The following is a 26,075-nucleotide window of genomic DNA, read 5'->3' as shown; positions in this document are numbered from 1 at the left end:
GCAAATATGCTGTGTTCTAAATAAAGAGGTAAACATTTTACAAATTATATCTACAATAACCCAAGTAAGTAAACAAGCACCTTGAACACGGAAAAATAGTAAGGTTTACTCGGGTAATTTTGAATGTCGAAAACTGCCGGATAATTCCGAAAAGAGACTTTTATTATGATGGAATTAAGGGTGATATTTTCATCTGAATTTCGGAAATATCCGACATTCGGTATTACCCGAATACACCTTAGTAAAAAACCTAATAACCAACTGTACAATACAAAATGCTCTTTAGGTAGGTACCTATCTCTATAAAATGTAGGATTCGCGTAACTTGGGACATTAGAATTTGTTTACCGTACCACCAAAAGGGGTTTTTATTTTCAATTACCTACCCTCCGGACGCCGCTCCGGCTGAATAACGAACTCTTTCCGACGAGAGATTTCATTTTGTCCCCTAATTTGTTTAATAGAAGCCATTATAATACCTGTAAATTCCTGTGCTGTTTTCTTTCTTCAACAATAGTTTGTAAACTAACTACGGACTTTTGATATACTGAATCGCTTCTTTTATTGAAGTTGGTTATAATGAATTAATATATGGAAATATAATATTACACGCAGGCGAGATTCATTGAGTTATTATTACTATATAGAAGTCATACCAAACAATCAAATTATTGCCATCAAATTCAATTTCAACGTCGTAAGCGTCGTAAAATTCATAGCGCTTACGCGTTTAGGTCGCAAGATTCACGCTCCACTTTTCTATAGTTTGATGTCGAAAAAACATCAAGTCATGGCGCAAAATACTGGTTCTCTGTGCCGAATCTATAAGTAATAAGGAACATATTGAATTTATCTTATTTCGCGGCTCGTTTGCCTGGAAACTGACAAAAAACCTACATTACTCGTATGTGTACCTATTAAAATATAATTTTTCTCAAACATGCAATGAAATATTGATGTTATGTTCCTTATAATAGGCTGCGAAGTATGACGTTTCAGGTGCGGCTAGGACAAAAGGTCGTTAATGGAATTTCATACACATCTTGCAGGCCTAGGCCGGCAAAGTCCTCTTTTTAATTTTCATTTCACAGATATTTGTGACACAGCATCGTGGCATTCATGCATTTAAAAAAACTAGAGGCAGTATCTGCTTTATGGTTCGTAATGACACTCTGCCACTACGCCTGTAAAAAAAAAACAAAAAACAATGTTTGCTATCATTTGCAGTTTTATTTGTATAAAATCAACATGAACTTAATAAATAATACATTCTATAATTTTATAGTTTTAAATTATAATTTTAACTACACAAATAAAAACTATTTCATCTAAACGTTAGCGGTAAAAAGGTCTACTCAAACACGCGTCGTTATATTTTTTAAATTGTTATGGAGGTAAAGTTGAAAAATATTCATTCTGTTTTATTGGGTTTATGGTGCGTTGTTGATTTTTTGACTTTAATATGAGTTCCGACGAAATAATGAAATTAATATTAATTGTAATCGTAGGTGTTGGAATTGGCAGCGTAAGCAGAATTGATTTTAAATAACTTGCTGCTTCTGCCGCCAAGTCAAAGACGAAGTATGTATATGGTTGCTTATGGCAATTTTATTATTTGAGAAACTAAGAAAAATGGCTTACAGTTTATAGTTTAGTTAGAAACAGTTTTGTGGCATATTTTAAATGAATGTAACTACAAATTCGTCAACACTGTGGAAATTATACTTATTTACTCCATGCATAAAGCAACGATGTATGTGAAACATGATATCAACATGAAAGACTATGTAAACTTATGTGACGAAAACGACAGTCAGACGGATACAAGGCGAAAAAATCAAAGATACATGAAAATATACGGGTAGTAAAAATACACGACTCGTGTAAAACATACGCGTGATAATGATATAGGTACGTGTTGGTTATATTTTGGGTGTAGTTTACTTTTAGTTTTTTCTATAAAACTTGGGTTTCGTGGATTTTTTATTTTATTTATTTCATTGCATGTTTGAGAAAAGCACTATACATACCTCGGCGGGAAATGGGATTGCCCGCGCTCAGACCTATCCGGCCTCGCTTCGCTCGGCCGTCTATATGTCTTCGGCCGGCAACCCCTTTCGTCCCGGCCTCTGTAGTAATGTACTATTGTTTACACGTGTAGGCTGTGTTAGGAAAAAAGGCACAATAATATGATTAATATGACGCTTCAAATGTAGACTTTACGATTATTACGATACAGTAGAAATTGGACGTAAATATAAAAACCCAATATTTTGATTTGGGAGGCCCTTGAAGGCCTTCAACCTAGATAGCCTAATGAGGGTAGGTTGGTAACAGGGATCCTAAAGTTTTATTAAGGGACTTTTGAGGCCCACTGATCAAAGTTGCGGTATCAGAATGACACATTGGTAAATACATACACACATAGTCTAGAAAACAATGACTAAGCCGCTCCAATTTTTTAATTTTGAGTCGCAGGTTTACTTTGACTCTTCTAGTTCGAGATACTTAAGACCGACTTACTGTGGGCCGATTATTATTTTATGGTCGATTTTTTTGAGGAAAAAGGATGGCCGCCAAATTGTGTCAAAATATTTTCTATAATGTTAAATCTAGAGAGGAAAATGAGGACTACGTTTGTATGGAAATGCGACTTCGCACGGGTCCTCCACTTTCGTCTTAATAAACATATTGGTATCTCTGCATATGAGTGCCAAAGTACATCATACAATTAAATAACTATTTGTCTGCAGAATGCGGTCGTCGCCGCACGCCGCCGAAAGGTACAAAGCGCATCGTGGGCGGAGTAGAGGCCACTCCAGGTGACTGGCCGTTCCTCGCGGCCATCCTCGGCGGGCCCGAGGAGGTGTTCTACTGCGCAGGAGTTCTGGTGGCCGACCAGTGGGTGCTCACCGCCAGCCACTGCGTGGGCAAGTGAGTGTTCTTCGTAAAATATTTTGTCTGGAGGTAGACGTGAACGTGTTGTTTTTGTAATTTATGAAACTTTCTAGAAGTATGCTTGATGCCACTAACGTATCTACCTATTGCTGATGGTCAGCGAGCAACTAGTTAGGCTAGAAACAAATTGGTACTTCTTAAAACATCTTTGATGGTTTAAGACATCAAACGATACTTCGTTTATTAGGTACTGTGATTTCACTAGGAGCTGCAAGTCTATCGGCGCGATTCGGGAAATGAATTAGAGATTAACTAGATACGATATAGTTAAGATATGTTACGTCCCACGGTTAAAGGTACCTTATGGCGGTTGGCGCTTACGCTATTATTAACGCCGCTCCAATATTATTGCAGCGCTATGCGACGTAAGCGCCGGCCGCCATAAGGTACCTTTTTTCGTGGAACGTCACATTCACTATTTCATATCTAGTGAATCTCTAATTAATTTCCCGAATCGCGGCGCCAGTCGCGATAAGGTACCTTTTGGAGTGGAACGTCACATATCTTTACTATTTCATATCTAGTGAGTCTCTAATTCATTTCCCGAATCGAGCCGTATATCTCGAGCACTGGTGTATCATAGCATAGTATATATTTTTGTGGCTGACCAGGGGCCCGTTTCTCAAAAGGTTGTAACTTGTAATACAAGTGGAAGTCCCTTTCTAACAAAAGCTGTCAAAAAGTGACATCCCCTTATATTAAGTTACCTACAAGCTTTTGAGAAACGGGCGCTGGTACGCTGAAGCACAATTTAGCAAGTTGTTTGTTCCCAGCCACTCGGACGTGAACGGGTGGACGATACAACTGGGCATCACGCGACGCCGCTCGCACGCTTACTACGGCCAAAAGGTTAAAGTACGACGCGTCGTGCCGCATCCGTTGTACAACGTCGGCGTCGCTCACGACAACGACATCGCCTTATTTCAGGTGAGTTTACGTCATATTTGTTTGTTTAATATCATTTCAGTTTGGAGTTTTGCTGGCTATGTACGACTTCCCGCTCTGTAATGTTTTAATTATTTTTACATTAAAAAAATATTTATATTTATTTATTTAAGCTAATTTTACGGTTTAATTAGTTACATGTTATAGTTGTTTTTAGTTAATGTTAGTACCTATGCTTCGCGACAGTTTAAATTCGATTTTATTTCTTCTTTTATAAGTTCCATGGTCCAGTAAAAATCAGCGTTGTTGCACTACGTGCGTGTTTTTGTAACACCACCAATATGCTTAACAACTACACTATAGCAAAATTGATTTAGTAGGTCGGTAACAGTTTCTAAAGTTATTTCTTCTAATCATCCGACTTTTTATAAATAAAATAACAATAAATTTAAAAGTGGTAAAATTACTGTCTTGGTTGAGACTTGAACTCACGGCCTCTGGATAGATACTCCAGCGCTCTGCCATCTGAGCCACCAAGACCTCATCCCTAGCCAGCAAAGTTCATGTCTCACCCAAGAAAGTAATTTTTCCACTTTTAAATTTATTCTAAGCTTTATAGCATCGTTCGCAGACGTTTCTGCTTGTTAAAAATTGATATTAAAATAACAATGTTGTTTGGTGAAACAGCTGGCAGTCCGAGTGCGCTACCACGAGCACCTGTCTCCAGTCTGCCTCCCGCCAGCGGAGCGCGTGCTGCCGCCGGGCACCTACTGCACTGTCATCGGTTGGGGCAAGCGGGACGACAAGGACAGTGAGTACACAGCGGCACCGAGCCACACCGGCTTGCGTGTGCGTGACGTGCGCATGTGCGTGCGCTAAAATGTTGAAGCTGCACACGCACACGTCACGCAAGCGGTGTGCCGTCTCTCATAAGGATCTGTATACTACAACGCCGCACGCGCACGTGCACGTCACGCACATGCAGCCGGTGTGCACAGGCCTTTACAGGATTTTTCTATTTACCTATTAATTTGGGTGCCAAGCGTCGAACGCAAAGAAAACTCCCCAAGACGGAAAACACGAAATTATATTTAAATACAGGTTTTAAGTCAGGTACCCACTGAAAATTAGCGTCATGGCTTGCCGTGGCATCATGCTGAGTGGGGATCCTGTTTAGCATCTAGTCTATGTAATTTGTGTTGTGTGTTATTCTATACTCAGATGTTAAATAAACGTATTACTCCTTCTTTCTTCTTCTTCTAAAATAAAACCTTGGAGACAAGAAAGAAGTAGACCAATTTATAAAAAAAGTTGACGAGTGAATTTTTATATATTTTGGTCAGCAGTAAAGGTGATGAATTACTGTCATTAATACGAGTAGTTATTTGTTTTACAAGGGGGCAAAGTTGTTGTTTAACCGCTCGTGCTAATATTGATACCCGAGCAAGCGAAAGATTCCAAAATTGAACCACGAACGTAGCGAGTGGTTCGAAAAATGGAATCTTGAGCTTTGCGAGGGTTTCAAAGCACAACAGTTAAACAAAATTTGCCCCCGAGTGAAACACAAAATTTTTCAGCACACCATCTCGAAGCAAATATAAATATAAAATATCAAACCTAATCAAATCCAAATGAATGTTATTAAACATTTATCATCCAAAATCATCATTTAAAAATAAATTCTACCAGCAAACATAAGAAAACAACTCAAAATTTGCATTTGATTAATTTGCCTCACATGTGAATAAAATAAAACTTTGCTATCAGTTTTTGAAGTGTTTAGCTAAGCCTTTCCGAGCTGGTGTGGTGAAAAGGATTATTTTAATTTGAACAATTTAATTTAGTGTCAGAGTACGAGCCGGCAGTGAACGAGGTGGAGGTACCGGTCCTGAACCGCGACCTGTGCAACCAGTGGCTGGAGCACCGCGACCTCAACGTCACCGAGGGCATGATCTGCGCGGGATACCCTGAGGGGGGGAAGGACGCTTGTCAGGTTTGTGTCGTACCTCTTAACTGATTACTTATTGATACTTAGAGGGCCTCCGCAAACTGGGGCCCATTTCTCGAACGGTATTAGTGTAATATTATTAGTGTGTTTTCATGGTTAACCATACGATTTGACAGTTCCTCGACTAATAATATTAGTCTAATAAGTACCGTCCGAGAATCAGATCAATAGTGAGTAGTGATTCGATCTGTAGAGTTCCTGAGGACTTATTAAATACATCATTATTTACTTCACAGAGTTCAAAGACCCTATCTCTGTGTATCTATCAACTTTGTGATTTACCTTCTTATTTTTTATATCACTCAACTTAAAGTGACCCTAAGCATTTGATAAGTAATGCATTATAGGTAGGTATTTTCTTTGAAAAGATGTGTACATCCAAATATTTTACGTGTTTACCTAAAAATCGTTTACGACGACACGGCCTTTTAGTAGGAATCTTTACAACATGTTCGAACCGGAGGGCTGACATGGGTCCGCCCCTAAACGCAAAACTGTATGTAATCTTCAATATCCAATAAACTCGGTAAAAAAAACTCGAGAATGTTTGCTCTGAACATACAGTTTCTTCAGAGATTACGCAATCGTTTGTAGTCGCATCCCCTCAAACAAATCGATAGGTACAGTGTGGCTGACTGTGATAAATCCATCCACTCAAGTTTCAAGCGGACAGATTTATTTTGTAATGAATTATCGTCGAAGAAGAATGGTATTTACTCGTACCTACGAGTACACAGAGTAGACAACAACGAATGTGCACTATGGATGGAATTTTGTAGAAATAAGAGTTAATTGGATTAGGTACCTAGGTGCACGCGGGTCTTCGCAAATAAAATCGGCTACGCGAGCCACATGCACATGCGAGATGCGAGTACATGAACGTATAAAACAACGGAGCTGGGAATCAGTCGCCGTGGTCGAAACCGGCCGGCATAGTTTATGTGTACCAAACCGTAACAGTGGCATTTTTGCGAAGTCATTGTGACCTAGAATGAAATATACCGACACAGTAGCGGTCTAATTCTGTTTTCATTATTTGCAGGGAGACTCTGGTGGTCCATTACTCTGTAAGGACCCGAACGATCCGTCGCGCTGGTACGTTGGAGGGATCGTTTCCTGGGGCATCAAGTGCGCGCACCCGCGGCTACCCGGCGTGTACGCCTACGTCCCGAAGTACATCTCCTGGATAGAGCAACAGATGCAACTGTACCACGACGAGTCTGCGCGCTCCGAGGACATTTGAGTAACCCCTCGCCCCCACAAGAGAAAAGACTCGAACCACATCAGCCGAGTTTTAACTTTACGCTAAGCGTAAACGACTAATTGATAGAAATTTTATAAAGCGCCACACGGCGTTCATAAATAATGACAATAAAATAATACTGTTGACAATAATTTTCGACAAGAATGGCTAATTATTTTTACATATCACTCGATTATCGTGTGAGGTAAATCTGAAGCTGTGATAATAAGCCGTTTATTGTGAATGAGACCTATCGTATTGTATTCAAAGTGTACTCATCGTCTGCTCTTTTAAACTCTCGATACTTTTTCTCGGGGTTATAAGTCTTAGATAAGCCATAGATATATATATTGTTTAATGTGAGTGTTGGATGTAACCTGCAGCTTACGATTAAGTAGGCTCGTAAAGCTTTAGCCTAATCTTTAAAAGGATTTTATATGACCCTTGATTTTTTCATTTCTATTCAGTGTCGTTGGACGTTTAGTCTCGATTATAAATTGAGTGTCTGTTTGTTTGATGTTTGGTGTTAGTAGTATAGGGAAAAGTGCTTTTATAGATTGGAAATAAGTGTAATTTTGATTTAACGATAGTAGTCTGATGTAATAGATCCTCTAGTAGACATCTCCCAGTTTTTTGCCATAGCGAACTTGATTATGTAGGTATTCTAACTTCCACGGAAAGTGGCTACATAGATGTATTAAACGTAAGTCACGTGTTATTTCAAGCGCACTTCCCTCGTACTATATATGATGTTTATAATGTTATAAACTAAAATTAATCGACAATAATAACCTTGACATAATGACAATACCTTAATTTTTCGACAATATATTTACAAAACTTAGTTTTAGCGGTAACGTACTGTACACTCTCCTAGTAGTTACAGACATAATTTGGAAATCTGATATTGAATAACTATTTACAAATTTTATTTTAACTGTTTAGTAGTTAGGTAGTGACATTTTATAAAAAAAAGATACTGGTATTTCATAAGAAATTAGTAAAATAGCTTTAATAGTTCGTAAGAGTAATAGCTCTAGACGCTAACAGAAGTAGTTGATAGTGTAGGTAGCAGGACTTGTATAAGGCAAAACAGTCGTTTCGTAGTTGCCTATTAGCGACTTTTTTTTTCTTTATAATTAGAAGTATTGCAGGAGGTTTCAGTATTGTGTGGTAATTTTCTTTGTGTGTAGGACAAGCTATGCTCAACGTCGATGTAACAAGCAGGGCTGTCTGTTTATTTCGAATACCTACTGGTGGTCTTGTACGGTAGGTACATTAGTCAAGAATTTTCATTAACAGCCCGAAGGATCTCTGTAGTTGTTTAAACGTTTTGTTGACAGCCTTGCGATATAGATAAACTAATTAGGTAAGTAGGTAGTTTGCCAGTAACTAGCTACGGTAATTTCGCAAGAATATACACCTACATAATAAATATTTAGCGATAAAAATAATCATCTAGAAAAAAAATGTTATCTATAAAAATGACTATCAATTATCGTTTTAAAGTAGGCACCTAGCTAGTTACTGTCATTTATCCTAAATGTAATGGAAGTATGGTTGTCGACCTCTTATGAGTCTTCTTCTTATTCGAGCTTTCTCCTAGAATTGTTAAAATTGAAATTTTTATATGAAAAATCTAAATAACAAACATATATTAATGGAAGAGAATTTAATGATGATTTTAAAGACAAATAAAAGATTTAATCTACGGCAACAAGGGTGGAATCCATCTGATGGTACAATGTTTAAGTTGTTTAATAATGTTTATAAAAATCACGATGAAAATTGTATGGACCCTTCTCAATACATCCAGATGTAGTGCATTTTCCATCGTATTTTCACGGAAACGTACGAACGTGTCTATTTCAGTCAATCTCGGTACAAAAAGTCCTGAGATTGACTGAAGTAGCGTGACAAACACGAACGTTTCCAAGAAAATACTATGGAAAACAATTATTCACTATATCTGTAAGCGAGAATATTAAGATTCACATATAAATAAATAGTTAAAAATCCATCTATTTAGTTTCGACGTGTAGGTATACTAAAAGTTTTACAATACCTTTTCAACTCGTCAATAAACTAAACTTTGGTTATTAAAATCAAAGGAAATTCAGTTTTATTTATTATTTTACAATCTAGTCAAATTCTAGTAGGTAAAGTAGGGTAAGATAGAACTTAGTATCAATCGTAAGTGAAACTTATGACTTTTGTACTTATATATCTTCCACAAACAGTTCAAGACCATTGACAATGACAACACGATTAATTCCAGGTATAAAAAAGTTATTAAAGTATATAGAAAGAGATCTCTACGGCTACCACCAGTTTGACACTGACATAATTCGCTAGCGTGTGCGTAACTTACTTTCCATGCATCTCGCTCGTACTCGCTTATTAGTGCGAGCGAGATGTATAAAAAGGAAGTTAGGCAGACGTGAGCGAATCCGTTAGTTTGACACTGCTAATGCAGTCATGGTAAAGCTACTGCTAAGTATACCGGGTGTGGCCTGTAATATGAGCAAAAAATTAAACTGTAGGCTGTACTCCTCATACTGACCAACATTTGTTCAGCGACTTTTAAAAATAACTTGTGGTTTGATTTATAATACCGTAAACCGGGGATACTTTGATCAATTTTAGAGTTTGACACCATTTTTTGACCATCCTAATATACGTAAAAATATGAAATAAAAATATAATAATCGGTTTTTTCTCTTCTTTCTGCCCGCCAAATAAAAAAAAATTAGGACTTATAATTTTTTCAGAAAAAAATAAAAACAACGCGATCAAAGTTATATTGAGAATGGGGTTACTTTGACACCACTTATTTTTTTGCTAACAATCTAAAGTAGACCCGCTAAAAAGCCCGTAAAAAATAAAAAATAAAAAATCGGTTAAGTACTTTTTAAGTTATTTATATTTTTAAGGTGTGGGGTTACTTTGATATCATACAAAATGATACAAATTGGAAAAATTAAGCGTTTATTTACTATAAATAACGTAGGAATTTAACTTATCATCGCACTTAGCTACAGATTTTTGAATTGCAAGCTTTTCCGTTTCAGTAAATTTGGTCTGTGCACCCGGGTTTTTGATATGTTACTTTTATACTTATTGTATAAAGTTCTATAAAAAATATTGTGTGCTTTCGATGCGGCACGAATAAATTTTGTGCCAATATATGCAAATGCATCATTAAGTTGTTCTTCTTGGTATTTTTTGTAGTCTCGTTACCCGATATATTTTTTTTGTAATCTATGGCATTATTTCTATAAAAAACAATGCATATTTATTTATTGTAGAATTAATGCCCTGGTGGGCTGCTGGCCTTACGCACGTGTAATAAAACAGCTAAAGCAAAGCCGCAGGATAAAATGTAGCCAAATTCCACCCAGAAACTTAATTCCATACGACAACGGTATGGAAGAAACAGGTAAAAGAATATTTATAATCAGATAAGCAGTTCCAGAGATCAACTACTAGATACAAATTTATAATTCTACGACCTCTAACTCTTCCACTGGCTCAAACGATGCCTATTTATTACATTACTATTGAAAAAAATACATAAAAAATCGTAAGCTGCCAAAATAATTCATGGTGTTATCATTATCTTTTGATCAATTTCACCACGTATAAGTGATCAAAGACACCCCGACCCATGGATTCCCTACGCTACGTGCGCATGTAGAGGTTGTCGAATTCAGGATTTTTTTATAAACTCGCGAATCAACACTGATTAACGTAAGACACTATAAAATTACATGTATTAATTATTGACACAAATACAGTCAAAGTTTTTCAACCAATAAAATCAGGAAGAAAAGCGTACCCGCCATTAATATTTTTTTTCTAGGCGAAATAATAATATTACACTCGCATCCGCTTACTGCGCGGTGAAACAACTATCAGAGTTGCCAATAAAGAAAAAATTACTGCGAAGTTTTTGTTCAACTCGTTAAAACAAGGACTTTAGTAGCGGAGAGAAGTTGCTATCAAAGTCGACCCGCAAATCAAAGTAACCCCGGTTTACGGTACACTTTAAAGTTTACCTATTCTAAGACGCAATGTATTGCGAATTTTTTTATGTTTAAGGCATGACAAGCAACGTCAATCACAATGATATGGCGTGGCGATGGCGTCCATTGAAGATAATATTTATTTTGTATGAAAAATAGGGAGTCTAAATACTTCATTAATTTTTAAAAGTTGTTGAACAAAACTGTCACCGTTTGAGGAGTACCATCTATGTTTTAATTATTTGCTCGTGTTACAGGCCACACCCGGTATACCTCATTGGAATCATTGGTTAAAAAGCCATTTGAAGAGACCGTGTTACAATTAGGAGTCAATTTGATGTTTTGGAAATTTTGAAAAAAAAGGCAGTTTGAATTATTGTAATAGGTACGTAAAATCACAAAAGTGGTCTTGTAGCCTTATATGGCAGAAACCCGATATTTACAAAATATATCAATGAATACTTAGACACATAAATAACGCAAAGTAAAGAAAGAGAATCTGATAATAAAATAAAAAGTCTATTTTTCATCATTAACAATTTTGAAAACACTGTGTACCTACTGTCTAACACTTACGGCCTGATTCTAATTTTAATAAACGTCAAAATAAAGCTAAAACGTCACTTTTGACACTGACAGATCCGATTCATATCGTATCGAGATCAAATTTTTGACGTTTATTAAAATTAGAATCAGGCCGATAAACATTTTTATCCGGAAAAACAAACCTTGTTATGTTAATTTGTATTATACTAGAAAAACTGAATAGAACTCTTACAACTAAAAATGATACCTAAACTTTATAAATAACATAAAAGAAATGCATTGGTATTTGGCTTTATCATAGAACATGTGTAGTATTATGCACTACAACTCTAAGTATAGAATACGACCGTAGACAAGTAATACAAGTCGTTTTTAATGTACCTACTTGTATACTATAAATTATAGCATTTTCTTGGGTATATTTGAAAGACGTTGCTAAAACATAACATAAATTAGGTAACTTTTTTCTTTGTTTCTTTTTTCTAGTAAACCTATCTTCTTTAAATAATAAATGTTTAGTTAATAAACTAAAAAGCAACAAGAAGATTATGATGTCGATGAGTACGGCGTGGCATTGCGCTCGGTCTGTCAGCACGACATCAGGGGCCCATTTCTCGAATGCTATTAGACTAATATTATTAGTCTACGAACAATCAAGTCGTCAGTATGGGTTACCATGGCAACACTTTAGTAATATTAGATTAATATCGTTCGAGAAATGACCCCTGGGGCCCATTTGTCGTACGGTATTAGACTAATGTTATTAGTCCACGAACTATCAAGTCGTAAACATGGGTTACCATGGCAACACATTAATTTGATTAATTAGACTAATAGCGTTCGAGATATGACCCCCTGGGGCAAATTTCTCAAACGGATAATATTAGACTAATACCGTTCGAGAAATGGGCCCCAGGCTTTTTAGCAACAGTAGTCCTGTCCGTCATGATCTGATGATAGATTGGTCCCAGTAGAGCGTGCCAATAGGCAACTGGCATACGTGTGTAGGGTCTTGCAGTACTATACAATACCGTATTAAACTTATGAGAGCAAGCTACGCCTTTGTCAAGATAAGAGAACCGGCGAGGATATGCTTGAACCGGGGCGCCAGCAGACTCAACCAATGTTCCTTTACCGTCCTTCATCACTTCGTATTAGGTATATTCATCATGAAAAGTTATATATTTATAGTTTAAATTGAATTTAAACATTAAATTTCTTCGATATTAAAAATTTAAAAAAATACTATACCCTACAATCGTGTCCGGCTCTTTAGTCAAACGTAAACACAACGTATTTTATCTCTGTTCCTAGTGTTCCTAAAGACCTATAAGTATATTTTTTCTTAAATAAGTAGGTATATTATGTTAAATTGTGTATTTAGAGCGTCTTTCAAGTATAACGAAGCAAATGATAGTAGAATATTGCTGTTCAGAGTCTAAGTAGACAAAGTTAAGTGTTCAGGTCATATCTTGAGCCCGCGGGGTCACGCCTAGCGTAAATTAGAGACAATAATGTTTTGATATATGAACGAAACACATTTCTACTGTATTAAAATTTAATCTAAGTCTTACATTTTGTTCAAGAGATGCTTGTTTAAATTATAAATGTTCTGTTTTAGAAGGTAATGTGGAAATTTTGTAAAACATTTTAACCGGTACAGTCAAATTAAGCAAAGGTAGATGATTAAAATCAATTAAAACCTGTTCAAAGGTCAAATCAGGTCTAATTGCAGCATCTCAATCCCCGGAATGTAGCAGGATCGTTAAAGATCATCTCTGAAAATGTTTGCTGTGACGGATAAAAAATAAAAGTTTATAAGATGTACATGTTTTTAGAAATATCATATCCAATCAGTCTAACATAAAGGTTGTGTCATACATGTTTTAGCTGTGTCTGTTAATCTGTGTTAGTACTGGCCCATATTTGCCCATAATTAATGTTGGACGTTGTAGAAACATATTGCATACCTACTACCTAGATAATAATTATCATACATACATACCTACTTATAATTTCAGGCCTAAACTTCAACGATTTTATTAAATTTGCAGCTTATCAAAATGTCCTAGAGTCCTACACGATTAAAGCTCAATGAAAACTTGACAATAACTTATGAAGTTTTATAGGAACTTTATTCTAAAGTTACATTGATAATAATTATATTGACATTGACAATACCGTGTTGTTACACGATTTACATATTACATATTATACACTAATGTAGATACATAATTTATGAGAAATATTTTTAAAATGAAACATTATGCCTCATACTCTTCCTAATTTAAATTAATGGAAATAATGCCAAATGATAAAGTTGCACGACAATAATTAAATTAATTAATTACAAGTTTTCCAATAAATTAAATATTGTAGCCCCTTTTGTATGTAAATCTATATTTTTTCAAAGATTTGAATAATACCTAGTCCTATACTTATGTAAATGGTAGAACATTCGCTAAAGCTCGGATCGATTTCTATGTTGTAGAAATAACTAAAGCCTGATCAGTAATATATGATCATTGTCAAGAGGGCGCTGTTATTCTCGTGTATAGAGTGACAGCTCAGTAAAGTATAGTCGCACCAATAAAAGTCTGCAGCGGATTTGATAGCCCACGCAGCGTAAGTGTTATTTATACGTCATAATTTCATAGAAGTTTGACGTTTAAAATGACACTTGCACTGCGTGGGCTATCAAAATCGCTGCAGACTTTTTACGGTCTGACTATATAAAAAAACTAGTTCTAGTGAAATTCCGCAACATGGCGCGTGATCATATGATCACCAGATATTCCTGGTCAGGCTTTACCTTTTTTTATTGATTGAGTGCTCATTCATCCCAATATTATTTTGGTGGTTATCACAGAATCAAATATCTCTGTTACTCTTTTATAATTGAGTCGAGACTAACGGACAAATGAGATATTAGTATGTAGTAACAGTTCTTTATATGACATACGAAAAATTAACATTGATAACATATTTGCGCGTGTCATATTCGCTCGCGTGACCCATACTTTGGGATATCTTGGTTTAGCAAATTAGGGTTGGGGCGAGCAAATAACATAAATGTTTGACGATATTATTGAAGCATGGAGTGATTATGTTGTTCCAAATAAAAATTATTTCCTGTCGAGGGTACGGTAGTGACATAACAACTAGGTTTGCCCGAATATCACCTGTTTCCTTTAGAATATGTATTACTACTTATGAACAGAGTTGTATTTAGTATAAGGATTGTAGACACGTAATAGATACGCACAAGGAATTATGTACTACTTACTGTGGAGCCACTAAAATAGATTTCCGTTATATATTACCGATTATATAGCTATCGAGGTATATATTATATTTATTATATTGATGTTGTACCTATGTCGTAGACGCAAAGTGTTGCTTTCAGAGCCTGTTTATACTTCGCGATTTTATATGAAATTTACAGAAAATGTAAAAAATATATATATGAAAGTGATCTTCATCGGTTTTACCTATATGTTTTGAATGTGACGGTTGTCGCTGATAAGACAATAACTTCGGAGGACGTATTTTTAGCATACCTACTCAATAACCTACATATCGGATCATGCATTTCATGTGGCGAACATCATAGCTTATTTAAGATTAGAATCAATTGTCCAGAGATATTTTTCTAAAAACGCTTTGTATTTTGCTCATATTGTACGAATTCGCGTCAATACATATTTTAAAAATAGTAAAACTTGCTTAAGCCGGTATATATGTAATATGTATTTATACTGTTACTATTCTGAAGAACTCTTGACTATACTGTTACGGCAAGCGTTTGTCTTAGTTGGATATTCGTTTTATTTGGATTACCTTTATCTGACTAACCCTCCATTCGCACGACAGCTTTGTGCCATTCGAACGCTTTTTTAACGCGCGTTAAAAAAGCACTCGTGCGAATGGGGGCTAAATCTAGAATTACACCAGGTATTTACAGTCAGCAAAAGAAATTGTGGCGCAAAATTGGAATTCAAAATTTCAATTTTTTTAAGTCAAAATATAGAACGAAATGAATAATCCGAACATTATCTAATTAGACTACTGCCGTGAGTAATCTCTCAGCAATTATTACAATGGAATCAGTGGATATCATTTTAAGCATCGTTTCTGTGCGTTTAGCTACATATGCTACCGGCTTAAGTGCACATTAACATAAAAACTACAAATATTTCTATTGACCCGAGATTCGACACATAACATGCCAATAAAATTAACTAAATTACCGTTATATGTTACCATACTTATAAGAAGTAAAGTTGCACGCGTTTTGTATGTCGTTGGTTTCCAGTCCATAGCGAGTTGATAGTTTGGTGCCCAACCAGTGTCGCTTGTCATAGGTTCTATTGTGTAGATTTACTTTGTTCCTCAAGCTTGGATTAAATATTACAGTAAAATAATGTCTTTTATTCGTAAGCCTTTGATATACTTGAACGTCTATGATCACACTTCGTCTTATTACCGTGGTAGCTGTTCCATCCATTCCATTCCATTATTAATCCCTATAAGGGCTCATTAAGACGGTGCTAGTTCTATTACATTGCGGATTATTTGATCGCTCAGCTGAATTGGATGTAACTTCAATAGCTCGTAATGTGACTTAAATCGCATACGAGTTCACGCACCGTCAAATGAGGCCTAAATCATTATGGGTAGGTATAATCGTAGAGGATATTTCGTCAAAAACAAAAGTACTTACCAAATGTTTATTTTCACTAATGGATACAATATAGTTACATGTCAACAATATGTATAAATAACTAGGTCACCACACCTAACATAGTGGTTCCCATGAATAGGTATACAATACAACGCTTCGATTTCACCGACATACAACGAGAATCTACTGAACATCTCAAGATTTGCCAATCTGAAGTTGAACAAATATTTGAGACCCTCTGTAGATCTACACACCTTAGATGAATTTGGAATTAAATTATCATAAGCAACAGCCTAGTTGAAATAAAATGAATGGTGCACTTATGTTAGGGGAAAGACGTAACTATATTTCATTTGACGGTACACTAAGGTCGTATATACTAAGACGCAAGGCGGCTAACGTGGCGTAAAATTCAACCGTATATGGAGGTGCATAGGAGCGTTAATTGATAAACGTATTCATCTTTATAGACTACGGTCGCTAGACGCCGCACTGCGTATTCATGGTAGAGGCTTATTTATAGGGAAACGTGACATACTGGTTAGCCAGATAAAAATTGCACTAGTGTACCGTCCAAGAAATACATGGGATGGGTGAAATGCAAGTGACAGGCCGTGAATATTCGAGTTATTGTAGACCCAAGTTCCCAAAAGTTACGCTTAAAAACATTGGGACGCTTGCTTTATAAGGAAGGATAGAAACACACTTCAACGGCGCATTTTCAATTGTCAAATAAGAAAATCGTTACCTGGCTGGTAGTGCCTCTATTCCGTGCTATCTTAAGGTGACATACGGATGGCAAATGCAGCTGCATTACTGTTGCGAGATCACTACTACGACCGTGGACCGATTTCTCGAAACATATTAGTCTAATATTTTAGTGCATTGTCACAGGGTCCATTTCTCGAACGGTATTAGACTAATAGTATTAGTTCACGAACCGTCAAATCGTATGGGTTACCATGGCAACCCACTAATAATATTAGACTAATACCGTTCGAGAAATGGGCTCATAGTAACCCATACGTATGCCAGTTCGTGGACTAATAATATTAGTCTAATACCGTTTGAGAAATAGGCCCCTTGACGCGAGTGCATTGTCAATTTCCTTGATGAGCGACGGATTCAACGTTCTAATCGCAGCAGTAATGCGGCCACGTGAGTCATTTTATCAAGGAAATTACAGTTTGCAGCAGTAATTAATGCCACAACCGCCGCACGTCTGATTAATAATTATTTAGATTTCCAGTACTTTAGCAAGCGACTCGATGCTTTTGTCCCGTTGTGAACAATCGGCGAAACAAACTGCGAATGACAACATACAGTTCAGTCTTGAATATACTCTCTAAATTGACTAATCGATTCCCGTATTTATAATATTCAGCTTTTGCCCGCGGAAACATTACAAGGAAACATTTGTTAAACCTTAGTCTCTTAAGACCCAGGGCAATGTTGGCGCTTTTGAATGTGGAACTTTCTTTTATTTCTATATGAGCTCAAAACGCCAATTTAATTTGTACTTGTACAAGTACAAGGGGACTTATGAGGTTAGTCTCTTTGATATTATGAGTTTGGATCTCGTATGATTACATCATGTCTAGTACTACTGGTCTATTTCGAAGTTATCTGACTTTAAAGCGTAATAATCTCATAATAAAATTATAGCTAGTACAATCATTTTTGGCATGTTTTACGCGTACTTTTTACCGAGCCAACGCTCGGATGCTTCACTGCAAAATGTTTGGACCTTGTACAAACAGCAACACTCTTCACTGTCCACTGATGGACCTTAATTTAATGTCTAGTATAAACTATAACTATAGTATTATGCACATAGGCCCGTTTGGAAAATAAGCTCTTCATTATTTAACTCAAGTAACAAATGACCATAAACATGTCGCTTCCCTCGAATCAAGAGAATTATAAGTAATGTTTCCGTTTCGCGGACGCAAGCTGCTGTTCGGTTGACAATAATACATTCGCACGTACGTAGTAGGGATTATGCTAGGTTACTGATCATTAAATATTCTATAGTGAAAGAAAAGCTCATACTAAGTAATATTAAATATAAAATGTCTAGTTTATTCAATGGTTGTTTAATTGTCTCGTAGTACAAAGTAATAAAAAACTACCACTCAGTCTAATTAATTTTAAAAGTTTTATTTTATTTTGGAATAGACTACGATCAAAAAAATCGAGATGTTCGGGTATAAAGTGGACGGGCCAACTGGTTAGTGGCGTTATTATGCAGGTTTTCGATTGGTCAAATTATCGTATGCGCCCTGTCACGTATTAACTTATTAATTAAATTAAGTAGTTAACGTTTAGTGAATTTTGGTTCAAAGTTCGTCAAATACATAAAAATCAAAATGAAATAATTAAAATACGTCATAGTTATAGGGTAAAAATAACATGGAGCGATGAAATTAGGTGTAATGCGTTTCCCTTATAATTATGGGATTTTATTATATTGATTTTTTATTATTATGCTTACGTAACAATAAGTACGAAATGCACCGATATTTATTTATTTAAGTATTAAATAAACCCATGTATACACTCCCCCAAGTATGCTTTCGGTGCAGGGCTGTTATATGGATTAAAGTGTTACAAGATATTTTTCGTTACCCACAAATAATGAATATGGAATTTGTTTTTATCTGTTCTGTTCTATTATATGTATATTACCCTGATTTTTATAAGTATGTATTTTCAGATAATACGTGACAAGCGGCATGGTTTCGAATTTAACTTTACAGGTAATTTCATACTACTTTCTAGAGTTATATTCGTTGTTGCTATTTTATAACCTTTTCTCGCAGTAGCAAATCCGCAAATACACAATCGAAGCTAATTATTATCTAGACAAGTCAATTTTGACGCCTGTCACGCACTAGGCGGTGACGGGTTTCACACAACACTTACACTGGATTGTTTTATTGACATCACAAGGTTGATAATAACTTTTTAATATATATTTTTTAAATTTTATCCCCAGTACCTTCATTATTTTCATATTTTTTTTAATAAAAACATAATTTATATAATAATTTTAAAATCTATGAGCTTAGCACCGGAGCACTGCGAAACTATCTCTCGCTCGAGATACACTATTCGTCTTTCTATCTGTATTCATTAGAGATGAACGGGTAGTCTATCTCAAGGGCGGGATACTGTTACGGCGCTTCTGTGTTAAGCCAACTGACGCCTGCAATTTAAATAAGACTGTATCGTTTATTATAAATACAAATAAAACCTGGTCTAACTGTTGACGTGTGTATTATTTTGTATTACTATGTTCTTAAGATATACTCTGGGGGTATTTTTAAGCCATATCTGATATAAGAAGGTTTTACATTTATTTTATTTTAGGGACTTTATGATGATTTTAATATCGTCTAGCAATTGTAATTTGGACAAGCCTATCGAGCTTAATTTGAGACTATTTCACCGATTCCTTGGTACGATTTAAAGAAACAAAAGGTTAATATGCTGCCAAAATATGCCATCCAAGTGTCCTTTTCATGATTGCTCAATTGAACATCCACAGAATAAATGTGGTGAATTTTTATCTTTACATGAAAACGACTTTTTATGCAACATTTTGGATTCCCGTAAATTTCTGACGCCAGCGAAATGAGGGAAACAGCTAAAAGAATCTACCGAAATCCAAAGCCTAACGGACATTCATGGCGTTGAACCATGGCTAGAACAGGTCGATAGAAACGCTCCATGATGGTTATATTGTATACCAAAGTCGGGGTTGTCGTAAGTAACATGCCATATTCTCTAAAAGGCCACCAAGCACAGATCCAAAACTTTTTTTCCAACTAAAAGAAATGATTAGACTATGCCCAGATGTTTCGCTTTACGAATCATATGTAATTGCTGTTTACATAGCACGATTTTTTTTGTGTAATATCTCGTCTTGTTCGCAAACCGTAAATTTTCTTGTAGTATTTGTCCAAAATCGTTGTAGTTACTCGGGAGGATTGGGTAAATATTGTCCAAACCATATGCTTTACGTGATCTCCCAGGACGAAATGTTACTTATTATTAAAGCACTAATTAAACTATATGTGTAATTTTTTAATAAAAATATAATACCAGAAAAAACGGCTAAGTAAAGTTGTATTTATAATAAACGATACAGTCCTTACATTTGTTAACCTTAAAAAATTAAGGTGCGAAAAATGTATATATAAGTACATACATATCTCCAGATATTTTTTAATCGATATTAATTGCAGTTGTTGCATTCAATTGACAGGTACTTTATCCTACCGAGTTATATAGTTGCTACAATCCAGTGTAATGTTCAAAGCCATACCTACTATCACTTATAACCGATAGCCTCAAACAGCCAAAACCTACAAAGTCTACCCAGTCAGGTCGTAGAATACACTAACAAACTGTATATTTAAAAACAAACTTATCTTAACTGACAACCGACGCGTCCATACTTAGTGGTTGGTGCTTCTCAGCACATTTTTCGGCACCCAATCGTACCCGTAGCGTAAAAGGGTGAATCAACTTTTATTTGTGTTGTTATCCTGTCACGTTGCCCAACGGACAACACTGGGCATACTAGCACACTTTGTTCGAAGAGATGTTGTATGCTTAACAAGCTTAGTGGATGGCCCATTACGGAAAAATGATATTTTAACTACCACAAAAATGCATGTAAGATACATTTAAATACTGTACTATACTAAATGAGTATTTCACGAGTATTTTGTAACCATGGTAACGAGAGACAAAAAAAAGTTAATTCATCCAAAACCACCCAATTATATTCCAAAAACTGGCAACCGTTGTCCAAAATAAACCCGATTATCATAATCATAATCATTTATTCGTATCTCGAATACACTCATACACTGTACTTTGAATTGAATAGGTACTGGCAAAAAAGTATGTACCTATGTATGTGAACTTAATTACGTATTAAACTTGCGTATTAAACACAGCAGTTGCAGTATTGGTATTGTTGGGTGGTTTTACGTTACGTTATTAGCATCATATAATTCATCGTAGGATTATTTTTCAGTAACGAATAATAGTTGTCAGCTGAGATAAGTTATCCAGATCATATCCATTATTGTTGACAGCACAAAATAGGATCAAAATCTACTGTTAAAAAACATTACTTAAAATCGCGTACCTACCTTGATAATATCGGGTAATGGTTACATGCTATAAATTTTGCTAAAAACCCGTTTGTTCGATAATTTAAGGTAAATAATATTTTTGCTACGAATTGACCTTACACAAGGCGAATATAATAATTGTATATATGTACATGTATACAGTTTCGCACACAAGAAAATAAGCTAAATCTACTAGTTACATAAATATCAGATCTAGAGTATTACACTAAAGCATGTAAATGCAAAACAAAATTACATACCTAGCAAATTATGCCCTAAAACATGTTCACATAAACACTTTCATATAATAACTTTTTGTGATGATTACAATACATTAATAAAAATTTAGAACTCCCACAAAAATCTCTATAGTCAACAATTCAATTCATAAGAAAGTCCTTAATAAGTAAATATAGGTAGAGTACTAAGTACTTACTAGCATCGGGTAAAGTTTAATAGGCCAACCGGGAGCCTAGTTCTCGAACGCTATTAGTCTAATATTATTAGTGTGTTGCCATGGTAACGCATACGACTTGCCAGTTCGTGGGCTAATAATATTAGTCTAATACCGTTCGAGAAATGAGCCCTAGCAATAAACAATTTAACTTCATATAATAATATCACTTTCAGCTGCTTCGCGTTACTATTTCTCAATATAAATAATTCTATGGTTTCACATATGTACTATTTTTATACATTTTGGTTGCAAATTACTGTGGCCTCGGAAATTTTACCCCTTTATAAACAAAATTATAACAATATACTATTTCAGTACAATAATATTGAAAATACTATATTTATCAAGCCATTTTCTATCCGGCCGATTGCTAAACTTGATAAAATATGAACGTTTAACAACCAAATAATTATATGAGATGAATTTATTTCCGATAGATTTTAAACATAGGTATAATTAATATAGCAATATTTAATTTCACTTAAATTTAATGATATGATGCAAGCGCAAAATTCTCTAATATATATAATAGGCATATTTCGATTAATAAGAAAACTTAGTTAAATCTAACACTTAAATATAATTCGAATTTCAGTCAAAATCATAGCCTCGCCACAAACGATAGCAAAAAATTTATTTTGAAACGTATTATTATACCTAACGTAAGTAAAAATTGATATAACTACACTTTATAATTAATAAAAACAAGACGACTATAAACATGTCAAAAATCCACACTAATTTATTGTATAATATCGTCATTACTTCGAGTCGTGATAGTTTTGGTTCAATTGAGTTTCAGTTAAAATCTTTGGTAAAAATAATCGGTACGTACCTACTTATTAATATCTTGTTAAAGTTATGGAATCAAATAACTAGAAAGTAACAGTACAGATAATATTATTTGATTGTACTTACATAAAAAAAAACTTACATAAACTACTTCTTAAAATTGTAACAAATTCGATGATAGTAATTTACTAACAGAAGTACCGCTTTTGAAATGATCCATTAGACTTTGTGATCGCATACATTAAGTTTCTTTACATCACAAACCGAATAAAGTAATCGGTCTAACGGATGTTATACTTATCGAGTCTTAGAATAAGCAAGCATAAATATTAATACTGAATATAAATGACTCATTCAAAGTTCCTTCTACAGTACTACAATTAAAGTTATGCATGAACAACTTTGTTTTGCGAACATTTATAGTAACGACTTTTTCGTCACAATTAATCATTCCATTTCTGGGCCATATCGAAAACCTGATTCTCACAGATCCTGGTGTTTTTGGGTTCTTTCAACTCAGAATCACTAGCATATTCAATTCTGATGATAAAATAAAATGTCCCAACAATTTGTATGAAAATTGTACGTTCCACTGCGTCACGCACGCACAATTTTTTTTTCATACTTTAGTATGAACACACATCATGTTTGAGTATGTAGTACGTTTTAACGTGACGTAATGGAATGGACATTTTGGGACATCTTTTTTTATTGGTGGGATGGAGAATGCTGTCGACTCTACTAGAATGAGCCTAAGAACGTCCAGATTTGAAAGAATCAGGTTTTCAATATTTATTTTAGAAAACGCCTTTCTAAGGCCCACTTGCACCATTCCACTAACCCGGTGTAAACCGGTTAAACCTGGAGTTGCCATTGTTACCAGTACAATTTGACAATAGGTTTAACCGCTTAACCCCGGGTTAGTGGGATGGTGCAAGTGGTCTAACTGAGGTTAGACGAATGTTGCCGATGCTTATAACTTTAGTTGTAGTATTTTTTATCCCGTACTCGGACAGTGCTACTCGTCATTTAAAAATCTTAGATCTTGAGAGTAGGTAAGTAATTTAGAATCAAGGTATTTATAAAATAGATTTGAAGTATAAGTAGAGAAAACCGCAAGGAAGACGAGCGACATTGACGCCATTGGATAATTGAATCTGAACCGGCGTGCATGACTGTATGTATAGTCAGATGTAAAAACATGGACCCATTTTGCATGGATGTTTAACCCATTTACATGGATGTTTAAGGCCCACTTGCACCATTCCACTAACGCGGGGTTAACCAGTTTAACCTGGAGTTACCACGGTTACAATTTGACACTGGGTTGACGGTTAAACTGCTTAACCCCGGGTTAGTGGAATGGTGCAAGTGGGCCTAACCAATTTTCGCTGGGATTTGAGTTTTATTCTTATCTGAAAGAACACTAATAATATTTTAAAAAGTTTTATTTTAATGATTTTTTGTCATTTTAACGCTTTAACATTACTTTATGCTGTCGCGTACCACACCACTCTAGCAGTGCGACTGCAGGGTGAGCTGAATATTTCTTTATTATTAAATTCATAGTATAATTATTGGAGTTCATATTAGGATCCATAGAACAGGATAGCCCCCCAACATATGCAATTCAATATTATGTTTAATCTCTGTTGAGATATTAAACTGTAGGCCACATTTATTACCGGTTCAGATGAATTTGAAAACTACTTCAACATTCACTGACAGCGACCCGCTAGGCGGGTTCTCTGTACGTAGGCGCTTTTTGCTCCATACGGTATTTCTTGTTATCGGCTACGCTCGTTAAGGGGCCCACAGATTACCAGTGCCCTGTTTATCAAAAGCTTGTAACTTGTAATACAAGTGGAAGTCCCTTTCAAACAGAAGCTGTCAAAAAGGGACTTCCACTTGTATTACAAGTTACAAGCTTTTGATAAACAGGGCACAGTTCGCCGGACGATGTCGGGCTGTCAGTTGTTCGGAGATGTCAAATTTTGCGTTCAACTGACAGGCCGATCAGTGGGCATCTTTACGCGTAGCTCGCGCTGGCACTGAATGTGTAAATATCAATAGGACAATAAATCGTTAGATGCTAGAATGACTGTAGAAAAACCGGAGTCTCCTGATTCGCTGTCTAAGTTTCAAAAAATACTAACCTTTGAAAATGTTAAGATACCTTGAAAGTACATCTACCTGTCATTATGACAGAATTTAACATGACTTACAACCTTAATGGGTTTATAGGGCAAACGTAGCTGATACGAATTTGTATGTACATTGGCCATCAGATATATCGGAGCGGCCAAGGTGTTCACAATATCTGAACACGCACTCTAACGCCTTGACAATAGAGGCGTGTTCAGATCTTTGCGAGTGCCTTGACCGCTCCGATATATGTATCTGATGGCGACATTGGCGACTGTATTAGGTGTAGTGTAGACGAAAAAAAAGAATAAAGGACTTATTATGGTTACGTGAAGTATGAGTGAGTGTACATTACATAGACGTATCATTCTAGTTTGCCCCATAGTCCAAAGATCCATTTTGCTAAGCCTATTCAGCAAAATGTAATGTACCTACTAACAATTAAAAATGTAACAGTTTTAGTTAAACGATAAACAACGCCTCAACGAGACAAAATGTGTCAAAGCAAAGTGAGCTTTATTTTTAACTCATTAAGGTCTTCATCTTGCTGTCGACGACTAAACGTCAATGTTTAGTCGCTGGTCTCTGGAAATGGAAAAATAACATTTAATTATTTGACTATCGTATCAAAGGAAATGACTGAACGTGGTCTTATGGAACTTTTAGTAGGAGTAGCAGAGAAAGCGTTATTATTGTTTGTCCTTGTCATAGTCTCATGTTTCATATCTGCCTAGCATGTCAAAACGGTAGTTGTATTGTTGTTAGCCACCAGTGCTTAAGATCGGTTTTCCTAGGATAGCGGTGCCGTCATATAGCGGCCGTCTCCATACTAAATAATACGGCTAAATCTGGATGTCGTAATATTTGTATGGAGACGGCCGCTATATGACGGCACCGCTATCCTCCGAAACCAGAGCATTAGTGGGCAACAAGGAACACGACTAAATTACGTAGGTTGTTTTTGGTATGTTGCCTGCAATGTTAAAATGTGTTTCAAATTTTGTCGCGTTGCTTATGTTCCGTATCTCATGGTCACCTCTAACTTTAAGTCTGTCACACTAAACAGGTTGGTGCTCGGTAGTGGTAATTAGTGTGATTCCATCGCGAACACCACAATGTGTGTTGTATGTTAATGTTAATGTTGTGTGTGTATCGATGGACCTTATGCCTTTTGTAATAAGG

General features: G+C 35.6%; 2 protein-coding genes across 2 annotated transcripts in view; one reads left to right on the top strand and one right to left on the bottom strand.

Annotated features, from left to right (window-relative positions):
* The window catches only part of LOC134680456 (atrial natriuretic peptide-converting enzyme), a gene marked incomplete at its 5' end in the record, with an annotated part of 95,499 nt that extends 86,589 nt beyond the window's left edge, over nt 1–8,910 (top strand). The window contains 5 exons of the mRNA XM_063539588.1: nt 2,754–2,934; nt 3,732–3,885; nt 4,531–4,654; nt 5,688–5,836; nt 6,894–8,910. Coding sequence (XP_063395658.1) covers nt 2,754–2,934; nt 3,732–3,885; nt 4,531–4,654; nt 5,688–5,836; nt 6,894–7,094 — 809 coding nt within the window. The remainder of the gene's footprint in view (nt 1–2,753; nt 2,935–3,731; nt 3,886–4,530; nt 4,655–5,687; nt 5,837–6,893) is intronic.
* Nucleotides 8,911–16,381: 7,471 nt separating this feature from the next.
* The window catches only part of LOC134680309 (gamma-1-syntrophin), a 38,728-nt gene continuing 29,034 nt past the window's right edge, over nt 16,382–26,075 (bottom strand). The window contains exon 14 of the mRNA XM_063539419.1: nt 16,382–25,478. The gene's annotated coding sequence lies outside the window, so the exon portion shown is untranslated. The remainder of the gene's footprint in view (nt 25,479–26,075) is intronic.

The sequence above is a fragment of the Cydia fagiglandana genome, chromosome 3 (genome assembly GCF_963556715.1).
Source record: "Cydia fagiglandana chromosome 3, ilCydFagi1.1, whole genome shotgun sequence".
In the NCBI taxonomy this organism is placed as follows: domain Eukaryota; kingdom Metazoa; phylum Arthropoda; class Insecta; order Lepidoptera; family Tortricidae; genus Cydia; species Cydia fagiglandana.
The sequence above is the reverse complement of the archived record's forward strand: the minus strand, read 5'-3'. Positions and strand labels throughout refer to the sequence as shown.